The 12,532-nt window shown below is 48.9% G+C and overlaps 1 protein-coding gene across 3 annotated transcripts; it reads right to left on the bottom strand.

The window, feature by feature from the left end:
- Positions 1–379: 379 nt before the first annotated feature.
- On the bottom strand, positions 380–11,857 carry ZNF34 (zinc finger protein 34). 3 transcript variants are annotated; one of them, XM_065895299.1, is made up of 5 exons: positions 11,798–11,857; positions 4,987–5,022; positions 4,571–4,697; positions 4,062–4,172; positions 380–2,005 (listed from the first exon to the last, which is right to left on the bottom strand). In XM_065895299.1, the coding sequence occupies exons 1-5, from the start codon at positions 11,855–11,857 to the stop codon at positions 642–644; spliced, it is 1,698 nt and encodes a 565-aa protein (XP_065751371.1). In that variant the 3' UTR covers positions 380–641. The 3 variants fall into 3 exon arrangements, with proteins under 3 accessions (XP_065751371.1, XP_065751373.1, XP_065751372.1); XM_065895301.1 differs by lacking the exon at positions 4,062–4,172; XM_065895300.1 differs by lacking the exon at positions 11,798–11,857 and having other exon boundaries at positions 4,571–4,652; positions 4,987–5,019.
- Positions 11,858–12,532: the final 675 nt, after the last annotated feature.

Here is a 12,532-nt window from a genome sequence, read left to right as displayed (position 1 = left end):
TCTCTGAGACAGAAAAATGGAAAGGGGGAGAGTGAAGAGTTACTGTTTAATGGGTGCAGAGTTTCTGTTTCAGATAAACCAGTTTGGAAACAGATTTGCTGATGGCTATACAATATTGTGAATGTATCTAATGCCACTGAATTGTACAGTCAAAAATGGTTTAAATGGTACATGTAATGTATATTATTTTACCACAATAAAAAAGGCAATTATTAATTCTATTAAGTGATACAGAAAAGTATGAACAATATGCCAATTTTTTAAAATTTACAATGTGTAAAACAATGTAAACACATAGATCTCTCCAGTGTGAGTTTTCTAGGAATGAGGAAACAAGCTGCACAGAAAGCACCACAGTACTTCTCTTGAGGATGCTGTTTGGTGTGTCTGGACGAAACCTACGCCGGGCGCAGTGGTGGTGAGTTCTCTTTGTCTAAGGGGAAGCTACAGGAGTTTCTCCTGTTTGCTTACGTTTCTCACTCGATTTCTCTAAAGTGACCATGCACTGCTTCTGTTTTAAGACTTTTTTTAATTAGACAGAAATGCCCTTTCACCTGTGACAACACTATGTGGACAGCAGGTAAAGGGCTGGGTGGGTCACATGCAGGAAGTGCACAGCAGACCTCAGGGGCCTCCCCCAGTCATGGGGAAAAGTCTTCCCGGAGGTGAATCCTCTGATGCTGGGACATGTTGGAGCTGTGCCGGAAGGCCTTGCCACACTCGCCACACGTGTACGGCTTCTCCCCGGTGTGGATCCTCCGGTGCTGCAGGAGGTATGTGCCCTGGCTGAAGGCTTTCTTGCAATCAGTGCATTTGTACGGCTTCTCTCCGTGGTGTGACCTCTGATGGTGGATGAGTCTGGAACTGTTGTGGAAGGCCTTCCCACACTCACCACACTTGTAGGGTTTCTCTCCCGTGTGGATCCTCTGATGCTGGATGAGGTGGGTGCTCTGGCTGAAGACTTTGCCACAGTCATTACATTCATAGGGCTTTTCTCCGGTGTGGCTTCTCTGATGTTCAACAAGCTTGGTTTTTTGGATGAAGGCTTTCTCACATTCATTACATTTATAGGGTTTTTCTCCAGTGTGAATTCTTTGATGTTGAATAAGGTTAGAACTCTGGGTAAAGCCTTTGCCACATTCTTTGCACTCGTATGGCTTCTCTCCAGTGTGAGTCCGACGATGTCGGATGAGGATTGAGCCGTCACTGAAGGCCTTCCCACAGTCGTTGCACTTGTAGGGCTTCTCTCCAGTGTGGATCCTCTGGTGATAAATGAGGGACGAGTAGGCACTGAAGTGCTTCCCACACTCACTACACTTGTAGGGCTTCTCCCCAGTGTGGATCCTCTGATGCTTCATGAGATTGGGCCTCTGATTGAACGTCTTCCCACACTCATCGCAGCGGTAGGGGATCTCCCCGGAGTGCATCCTGCGATGATTGATGAGTTCACAGCTCTGGTGGAAGGCTTTCCCACACTCGTCGCACTTGTAGGGCTTCTCTTCGCTGTGCAGCCGCTGGTGCTTGGCAAGGTTAGCACTGTACCTGAAGGCTTTCCCACAGCAACCACAATAATGCAATTTTTTTCCAATAGGAATTTTGTGATCTTCTTTAACAACTAAATTTGCACTGAAAACTTCCCCTAAATCACGCACCATATTTGTTTTTTTGGACCTGTGTACACGCTTATGGTTATTAAGATACGATCTCTGTTCAAAACTCTGCTCACATATATCGCATTTGTGAGGTCTCTGATCAGGGAGAGGGCTTGACCCCAACCTGAGGTTTCCCCCAGACTCCAGGCCACTCTCCTTGTTGGCCAGTGTGACTGGCCTGGGGCCTCTCTGCTCCACAGGCCCGTCCATGCTCCCCTCTGGCTCCCTGACATGCTCACAGGCTTCTCCCGGCTCAGGTCCCTGGAGAACACTCCCCCTGAGTCGGTCCAGTTCTTCCCCATAGAGCATCTCGCCTGAAGTCAACTCCTGATTCTCAGTCCTGGTCCCATGAGCTGAAACAACAAATGGAACACCTCAGGGTCACCTGTTCTGACTCTGGAAGGAAGGTATAAAGATGCTGCTGACCACCTGTGAAGTACCATCTCGATCATCTCCAAAGTCACAAAAACACCATCTCCAAAGTCTTGCAGACATGAAAGCCTGGAGCCCAGAGGCTTAAAAGCCTTGCCCAGGGCTGCAATCTCGCGGCAGCACAAGCATCCGCCCAACTCTTAACACCCACACCATTCCTGCCTGCCTTCTGCCCACAGAGCATGCTTGGTTGGGATTGCAGGATACCTGTCCTCATCTCACAAAAGGACAGAAGATGGAAGCTTCATAGCATCATGGAAACCAGAGCAAGGAGGGGTCCCAAAACTCATGAAGGATATCTGACAAAGAAATTAAAGCTGAGCGAGTGTAAGGCTGCCTAACAATAGCTAATCCACCCCAAAATCCATGGTGGGAAAACCAGCTGCCTCCCCAGAAGGGCAGAGAGCAGAGCTCATGCCAACTGAAGAAGAGAGGGTAGAGCACACAGAGGCTGGGTCCCTCAGCCCTCCCTAGCAGGCCACGCCCATCCCCAGGGCTCTTCCTAGGGGCCTCAGAGGCCGGGAGCCACCAGCACCTTAAACTCAAGATGCAACACGGGAGGCCCTCAAGTCTGAGGCCCATGTCTCCACCCTTTCTTCCCTGACGAGGCACACAGTGACTCCACTTGCAGGAATACACTCACCAGAAATGCATTCTCTGTGAGCCAAGACACGCACACACACACAGCCCCAAAATGGGGACAACCAAATGCCCTGCAGAAGTACAATGGAAAATACTTGTGGTATGTTCACGACAGAACAGCGAACAGAGTGAACAAACTCCATACAACATGGCAGGCTCACCACATGCAGGTGCCCCATAGGAGTCAGACAGAAGGGCCGGTGGGGAGCAGTGAGAAATGACGGAGGAGGCCCTGTGGGCTCCCAGGGAACTAGATATGTTCTCTATTTTGATCTGGATGATGGATTTTCGTAAAAATCGACTGAGCTGTAAATAGGGTCTGTCCCATTTCTGTAAGTATTTATATTTGAATAAATAAATTTACAAACGCGAAATTCAAGTTCTTTGAGCCAATAGTTCCTTCCTAGGACATCAGCAAGACACCTGCAAAAAGTCACTTACCAGCGTTCTCTGTGGCAATGAACCCAGAGGACACCATGCCCCACAGCACACCATTCCCCACAGCACTTCCACTGAGAGCAGTGACCGCAGCTCATGTGCACAGAAATAGAAATGCATTCAGTGAAAAATCCAGCGACCCTTCAATGCACACAGATCACTGCATTCCTGTTAGGAAGCGATGTCTGTGTGCAAGTACAGACCAGACTTCACTGGAAAATGGACAGCACGTACACACCGGAACACATTTGTATTTGGGTGCTGAAATCTGGGGTGATGTGTACTCCCTCCCTTTCCTATAATGGCCTGTAATCATCTAGTAGGTTAACTTAGAAGAGGGCAAACGAAGCGATGTTCTCCATCGCTATGGCCCCGCCTGACGGTCTGACGCCCCTCGGAGGGCATGAGCCCTGGACAGCAGGGCTCCATGGAGTCCTGGGGGCCTGGCCTTCCTTCACAGCACACCCGAGTGCCTTCCCCTCTTCTCCTCCACCAACATTGCCCCCTCTTACCCTCCTAGAAGATTCAGCTCAAGAATCACCCTATAAATAAGCAAAAAGGATATACTGTGCTGCACAGGGAAACATAGCCATTACCTTGTAGCAACTTTAAATGAAGTATAATCTGTAAAAATACTGAATCGCTACACTGGACACCTGAAACTAATAGAATATTGTAAATCAACTATACTTCAACTAAAAGAAAGAAAAAGTCACCCCACTGTGGCACCCAGGCTGGCAAAGGTGACCCGGGTTTCAGCAGAGGCCACTCCCAGGGCTACTGCACTGGCCATAATGCATCCTCCTCCAAATTCATGAGTTGGCTGACACTACATATCGTGGACTCCCACACATGCTTGTTCAGCAAGTGAGTCAGGGAGTCAGCCCCCCTACGCACCTGAGCCATCGATGGTCAGTCGCTCTCTCCCCTGCACGTCCGGGACCCATGGCTCATCCCCTCGCTCCAACTGTGTAATCACCTCTGGCTTGGGGCCTGCAGGTCCACCTCCTGGGAAGGAGACGGGGCCTGGGATTGATGCCAAGGACACAGTGTGGGCTCAACCTGGGACTGGCGGGGGAGAGGACACACAGGTACAGGGGGTGATGGGAAGTCTGGAAACTCCCTGGAGAGGTGGACGTGGTCATGAAGATGAAGATCTGAGCACAGGGGACTCTCTCCACCAGGAGGTGCACCTACATTGGGCCTGGGGCAGGGAGGCAGTCTTATCCGGTGCTGGCGAACCCAGCCCCACCCAGGGCCCTCCTCTGTGCAGACCAGGCCTGCCTGGGACGAGGGTCAGTGACACCCATCTCTGGGCCCAGGGGATGAGGCCCCCAGCCCAGCCCCTGCTGAGCCCTGAGCCCCCAGGACTATTCCCTGAGTTGCATCCCAGGAAGGGGCCTCACCCAGCGAGACCAGGTTCCTGTAGGTTTCCAGCATCACATCCCTGTAGAGGCCCTTCTGAACAGGGCCCAAACGGCCCCACTCCTCCCTGGAGAGGAGCACGGCCACGTCCTCGAAGGTCACTTCAGCCTGGAACAACAAGAGCTGCTGCAGGCCCAAGCGTGGCTCAGGCTGGGCCCGGGCTAGAGAAGCAGCACAGGGGTGATCACAGGCCTGATCCCTCAGCGTGGCCCTAGGGGGTGACCTGACCCCTTGGCTGCTGAGCCAGCTCACTCAGGGAGGTTGGGGGATTCCCAGGGTCACCCTTCCTCTTCTCAGCGCCCCACAGCAGAGACGCCTGACAGTGTTTGTTGAGGCCAAGCAGACAGGGAAGCCCTGGGAGAAGACCTCATGCCTTCTGGGGAAAACAGATGCTCACCTGGGGCAGGGCAGACAGATGCAAAGCTGCCATCGCCTAGTACCCTGGGCTTCCCGGGGATTGAGGCAGGAGCCAGTCACTCAGGTGCTGAGGGAAGAGAGAGGAACATGTGGAGGTCCAGCCTGGCCCCTCCTGCAGCCGCAGCCTCAGGGCTCGGCCTTCCGGGCAGACTCTGCTCCCTGCAGACACGTACAACATTTCAGGTCATCTGCCCCCACCTCCTCCCGGGCACCAAGTAGTCTCATTCAGGAGGAGGATGGAGACAGTCATTCACTTTATATGAAAGAATAAAGATAACACATTAAGGGCTGAGGAAAAAAAAGGAGTGAAAAGAAAAAAAAATCAATAGAAAGCATAAAGCAAAGTCAAAGATGAGGCAAAAAATACAAAACTAGTAGAAACAAGACCAATGGATGTGTAACAGTTAGAAATAAAAGGATTAAGCTCACCTACTGGAAGCACAAGACTCTCCAATTAGATACACAAAATGCACGTATATAACCTAAAATAACACAGAAAGGCTAAATATAAGACAGACGAAAGAAACACTAATTAAAATAAAGCTATAATAGCTATATTTACCTTTTCTGTATCTTTAAAGCTCTTTATTGGAGTATGACGTTTATACAGCAGAGTCGACAACCCGAACACACAGCTCGAGGGGCCCGGCCCACAGAACCAGGCCCTGGCAGCCCTGCCGCCGCTGCAGGCTCTGCCTCCTTGCCGGCCTCCCAGGAGAGCCTCTGCCAGGCTCCTGGCAGCACAGATCAGCACCCTGCGGACTCTGTCAGAGGGGTTATGCCTTCTGCACTCCGTGCTGCCTTCTTCCCCTTAGCACGGTGTTTGCGAGCTGAACATGCTTTGCTGCATGTGCCTTTGCGATGTTTATACCAATCAAAACAAGACTGAAAGCAAAAATCATTATTAGGAACGAAAGCAGACACCGGGTATTAATAAAACGAAAAATCCACCAAAAGCTGTAATTACAAACATGTGTATCTACAAACAAATCCTTGAAGCGTAGAAAGCCAAAGCTAAGTGCAGTGCCAAAGAGAAACGTGCAAACCCTCCCCTGGAATGAGAGATTTTAACACACTTCCCTCAGAAATGAGTGGACCAAATAGAAGATACTTAAAGCACAGAGAATACACTTTTTCAAAATGTACACTGAAATTGTAAGAAACAACACATACCACGCAAAAAAGAAAGTTTCAAAATATTCCAGGGACTTCCCTGGTGGTCCAGTGGTAAAGAATCTGCCTTCCAATGCAGGGGATGTGGGTTTGATCACTGCTCGGAGAACTAAGATCCCACATGCCACGGGGCAATTAAGCCCACGTGCCGCAACTTCTGAGTCCACACGCCCTGGAGCCTGCGCGTCACAACTAGAAGACAAAACCCACACACCACAACTAGAGAGAAGTCCACACGCCACAACAAAGAGCCCGCACACCGCAACAAAAGATCCCGCGTGCCACAACTAAGACCAAACGCACCCAAAAATAAATAAAATAAAATAAATAAATAATAAAAAATATGGGCTTCCCTGGTGGCGCAGTGGTTGAGAGTCCGCCTGCTGATGCAGGGGACACGGGTTCGTGCCCCGGTCTGGGAAGATCCCACATGCCACGGAGGGGCTGGGCCCTTGAGCCACAGCCGCTGAGCCTGCGCGTCCGGAGCCTGTGCTCCACAACGGGGGAGGCTGCGGCAGTGAGAAGCCCGCATACCGCAAAAAAATAATAATGATAATAATTAACAAATCTTAAAAAATGTGTGTGTGTGTATATATACATACATATATATGTGTGTGTGTATATATATATATAAAACACAAAAAGTTCCAAAGGCTGATATCATTTGGCAAACTTTCATATTGTTGTTCCACTAGAAATACCTGACTTAAAAAAGGACCCCCCCCTCAAGAAAAACATAGAAATGGAAATTAAGGTGGAAATGGAAACAGAGACTACCTAAGGGAAACCTCAATGCACTTATTTTAACAAAGAGATTGAAATAATAATCTAAGCGTTCAACAAGAAACTAGGCACAGAATAAGAAAGCAATTCAAGGAAAGAAGATGAAAAAAAAATAAAGTTTAAAGAAACAGAAAATAATCTCAAACTTGGTTCTTTGAAAATACTCATAAAATACACAAATGTCTGGCAAGTCCAATGTGGGGCAGGAGAAAAGGTGGGAAAGGAAATACTATTAAGAACAAAAAAGGGAACACAGCTCTACATACCACACATTAAGAGTGGTGGTTCTCAGAGTGCAGGCCAAGACCCTGGCACTCCTAGCACTCAAGTCTGTTTCATAACAACGCTAAGGGAACACAACAGAAGCATTAGCATTAGTCAGCGACAAGAGGCAGATGCTTGCTCCCTCACCCAGCTGCTATGTAACAGTGTACCAAAGACCCTAGCCAATGCATTAAGTCACAGAAAAAGAAATAGAAGCTACAGTTCCGTGGTTAGGACTCCGTGCTTCCACTGCAAGGGACACGGGTTTGATCCCAGGTTGGGGAACTAAGATTCCACATGCCACCACGCAACCAAAACAAAAAAGAAGAAAAAAGACAATCTACATAGAAAATCCGAGAGTATCAACCTAGTGTTGGGATGATAAAAGTTCAACAGGATTGCCATATACAAGGTCAATAGACTGATATCACTCCCATATACTAACAATCAGCAACCAAAAAAAACAGCATTCCTAACAGCTACAAAAACTATACAGCACCTACGAAATCTAACAAAACAAATGTAACTTTATGGACAAGATGATAAAACTTCATTGAAGGACACACACATAAAAAAACAAAACCTATGGAGAAACAGACAACGTTCATAAACAGGAGGGCTCAATATCACAAAAATGTCAGTTCTCCCCAAATGAATCTATTAATTCTGTACAAACAAAACTGCAACGGGACATATCATATCTGACCAAAATGACTCTAAATATCACAAGAGTAATGATCTAAGATTAACCAAGGCAATGCCAAAGAAGAACTAAGGCAGAGCCATGCCCTACCATATATCAAGTCTTATTATAAGGCTGTGGTAATAAAAGTGAGATACAGCTGTCCCTAGGTGTCCATGCAGAATTGATTCCAGGACCCCAATAGGATACCAAAATCTAAAAATACTCAACTCCCTTATATAAAATGGCATAGTATTTGCATATAACCCACACACATACACATCCCCCGTATACTTTAAATCATCTCTAGATTACTTACAATACTTAACACAATGTAGACGCTATGTAAATAGTTGTAGATACAATAGAAATACTATGTAAAGACTTGCCAGGTGGGTCTTCCCTGGTGGCGCAGTGGTTAGGAATCCACCCGCTGATGTAGGGGACACAGATTCGAGCCCTGGTCAGGGAAGATCCCACACGCCACGGAGCAACTAAGCCTATGTGCCACAACTACCGAGCCTGCGCTCTAGAGCCCGCGTGCCACAACCACTGAGGCTCACGTGCCTAGAGCCTGTGCTCCACAACACAGAGAAGCCACCGCAACGAGAAGCCTGCGCACCACAATGAAGAGTAGCTCCCACTCACCGCAACTAGAGAAGGCCCGTGCACAACAACGAAGACCCAACGCAGCCATAAATAAATAAATAAATAAATAAATAAAATTTATACAAAGTTGCTAGGTGTAGCAAATTCAAGTTTTACTTTTTGGAACTTTCTGCAATTTTTTTTTCCTCCAACACTTTCAATCCTCAGTTGGTTGAATCCACAGATGCAGAACCCACAGATACAGAGGGCTGATTGTAAGAGCACAGGAAAGAGGATAATGGAACAGATCCACGCATATATTAATGACACACTTGCAATGTTAAGAGCAATGCACCGTTCAATAAATGAAGCTGGCACAACTGAATTTCCACAGGGAAGTAAAATTAGATCCTGCCTTCCATGGCACACAAAAATATATTTCAGACAGGCTGAAGGCCTAAATGTTTCTTTAAAGTGTTTACAGCTATTATAAGGAAATAATACAGAAAACACACCATCCATAAAGGAAAAGTTGCTTAATTTTACTCCATCAAAAAAACCTTCTGTACAAGACACCACAAAATTAGAAGCAAACTGGGACTTCCCTGGTGGTCCAGTGGCTGAGACTCCGCGCTCCCAATGCAGGGGGTCTGGGTTCAATCCCTGGTCAGGGAACTAGATCCCACATGCCACAACTAACAGTTTGAATGCCGCAACTAAAGATCCCGCAGGTGACAACGAAGATCCCGAGTGCCACAACTAAGAGTAGCCCCCGCTGTCAGCAACTAGAGAAAATCCATGTGCAAGCGAAGACCCAATGCAGCCAAAAATTAAATAAATGAATAAATTAATTAATTTTTTAAAAACCCACAAGGAGGGGCTTCCCTGGTGGCGCAGTGGTTAAGAATCCGCCTGCCAAAGCAGGAGACACAGGTTCGAGCCCTGGTCCGGAAAGATCCCACATGCCATGGAGCAACTAAGCCCGTGTGCCACAACTACTGAGCCTGTGCTCTAGAGCCCGCAAGCCACAACTACTGAGCCTGTGTGCCACAACTACTGAAGCCCACGTGCCTAGAGCCTGTGCTCTGCATGCAACAAGAGAGAAGCCCACTGCAATGAGAAGCCCGCACACCACAACGAAGACCCAATGCAGCCAAAAATAAATAAAATTAATTAAAAAAACACAAGGAGATACCACTTCACACTTGTTAGAATGGCTACTCTCAAAAAGCAAAAGAGGAACTTTCCTGGTGGCACAGTGGTTAAGAATCCACCTGCCAATGCAAGGGACATGGGTTCGATCCTGGTCTGAGAAGATCCCACATGCCACAGAGGAACTAAGCCCATGCGCCACAACTACTGAGTCCGTGAGCCACAACTACTGAGCCCGAGTGCCACACTACTGAAGCCCGCGCGCCTATAGAGCCCGTGTTCCACAACAAGAGAAGCCACCACTTGCCGCAACTAGAGAAAGCCCGTGTGCGGCAATGAAGACCCAATGCAGCCAAAAATAAATTAATTAATTTTTAAAAAAGAACATCCTTTACCTTTTAAAAGAAAAAAGCAAAAGATAAGCATTGGTGAGGATTTGGAGAAAAGGGAACCCTTACACACTGTTGGTGGAAATGTAAATTGGTGCATCAACTATGAAAAACAGTATGAAGGTTCCTCAAGAAATTGTAAGTAGAACCACCATATGATCCAGCAATCCTACTTCTCAGTATATATCCAAAGGAAATGAAATCTGGAGCTCAAAGTGAGATCTGCACTCCCGTGTTCACTGCAGCATTATTCACAACAGCTAAGGCATGGAAACAACCTAAATGTCTGTCCATGGATGAAAGGATAAAGTAAATGTGGCAAAAAATAAATTTTAAAAAATGTGGCATATATATACAGTGGAATATTATTCAGTCATAAAAAAAAAAAAGGAATTCCTGCCATTGGCAACAACATGGATGAACCTGGAGAGCATTATACTAGGTGGAATAAGCCAGACACAGAAAGACAAACGCTGCGTGATCTCACTTATACGTGGTATCTAAAACAGTCCAAATCATAGACTCAAGGAGTAGAATGGTGGTCACCAGGGTTTGGGGATTAATGAAAATGGACATGTTGGTCAGAGTACAAACATTCAGTTATGCAAGATGAATAAGTTCTGGAGAGTTAATGAACAGCCAGGTAACTATAATCAACAATACTGTATTATATACTTTGAAATTTGCTAAGTAGATTTTTTTTTTTTTTTTAATTTAGACCGCTACGGGTCTTAGTTGCGGCATGCGAACTCTTAGTTGCGGCATGCGGGATCTGGTTCCCTGACCAGGGGTCAAACCCAGGCCCCCTGCATTGGAAGCGCGGAGTCTTAGCCACTGGACCGCCAGGGTTTTTAACAGTTTTCTTAAATTACAAAAAAAAGGGCGGGGGAGTGGGTGGGTTTGAAAAAACTAGCAAAAAGAGAACTGGCAATCCCAGTCCCTGACGTTTGCTAATCCATTCTCTGTACTTAAGTTTTAACGAAAAGGATTTTTTAATGCTACATTTTAAAAGCACAAAACAATGGGGCAAATAAAAAGGTTTCAGACCTTGAATAAAAGCCTCTAGAAAGAGAAACAAAAATTTGGCTACTGGGAGAAAGGCTTCCGTGGGCCAGAAGCAGAAGGGTGGGAAGAAAGGGAGATACGTCCGGTGGGGCGGGGTGCGGGACCCGCAGGGCCGCGGGGGAAATGCGGAGGCGGGCTGACGCTGGAGGTGACGGGAGTGTGCACGGGCATGAACCGCCCCCGAGCTGGAGACCCGCGAGGAGGGTACCGGGGGCGGAACGAGTTGGGGGCGGAGGGGAAGAGGGGAGCACAACAGTGCGAGGCCGGCGCGCGCGGCGCCTGGTTACCGGCGGCATCTCGCGCCGCGGAAGCAGCCCCTTGGGGCGACCCGGGAGGGGAGTCCGGTGGAGAGACCCCAGGGCGGGCTTGGGACCGGTGACGGAGACTCCGCGGCGGGAGAGGGGCCTGGCGAGGAACGACCCCGACCGGGGGAGAACAGTAGGGTTCGGGGCCTTGCAGTGGGACCCGGGGCGGGAGCTCAAGGTGTCGAGGAGAGGGTCCGCGCTCCGCGCCCGGGAGGCCCAGCCGCCGCCGCCGCCGCCCCCGCCCCCACCGACCCACACTCACCTCAGCGCCGCCCAACGGCAGCCTGCACGACCAGGCCCCGCCTGCTGCTCCGGCCCAGCCGACCGAAACCCGACCGGAAGTGACGTGGCCCTCCTCTCGAATCCCGGCGGAAGACGCCTTAGGGTCGCTCTGGGAAACGGACGCCGCGTCTCGGTGGTCGGCCGCCTCGAGGAAAGTAGAAGCTGCATCGTAGATCGGGAACGTTGCCACCAGGTGGCAGTCTGGAACCACGACCCCCAGGCTTCGCAGCGAAGGCAAGGCGGAGGCTTTGGTGACCAGCAGATTTCCAGTAATTCTCCTTTTCAGTGAAACTCAAGGCACTGCAACCAACAAAAGTTCGGGCAGGCCCTTTCCTTTGCAGCTAAAGGCAGAAAGCCACGCCCTTTCTCAGGGCCATGTGAAGAGGATACTTACTGGTCAAAGCAGCCCGTTTTAGTTTAACCCACTGCCCCCAGCCCCAACTCCTGAACCCCGCATGCCTAGAGCCCGTGCTCTAGGGTATAAATGGGGCCCAGTGTCCACTCAGGGTCTGAGCGGCCAAATGCTCCTGGAGCAAACTCTCCCTGTTGGCCAGTCCCCTGGACAAAGCCCCAGGCCACTTTACCCAGAAGGGAGCAATACTGCAAGCAGGTTATGGTTCAGGCGAACATGTCCAGTTCCCTTTCCTTCAGAAGGAACCATTGCCCTCCTCTCATGACCGAGGTCCTAGCCCTACTGGGTCACTGTCTAGGCGTGGGTGGCATAGGACACGTGGGGCCCCAGGAAGGCAAGACTAGAACTGAGGTTCACACTAGAGACAGGTATGAACCATGAAAACAAGTAGCCACCTGGCAACCAGTGAGGCCCTACCACCCAGGAGGAAC

This window comes from Phocoena phocoena, chromosome 17 (genome assembly GCF_963924675.1).
Source record: "Phocoena phocoena chromosome 17, mPhoPho1.1, whole genome shotgun sequence".
In the NCBI taxonomy this organism is placed as follows: domain Eukaryota; kingdom Metazoa; phylum Chordata; class Mammalia; order Artiodactyla; family Phocoenidae; genus Phocoena; species Phocoena phocoena.
Note: the sequence above shows the minus strand (reverse complement) of the source record. Positions and strands in the feature narration are given on the sequence as shown.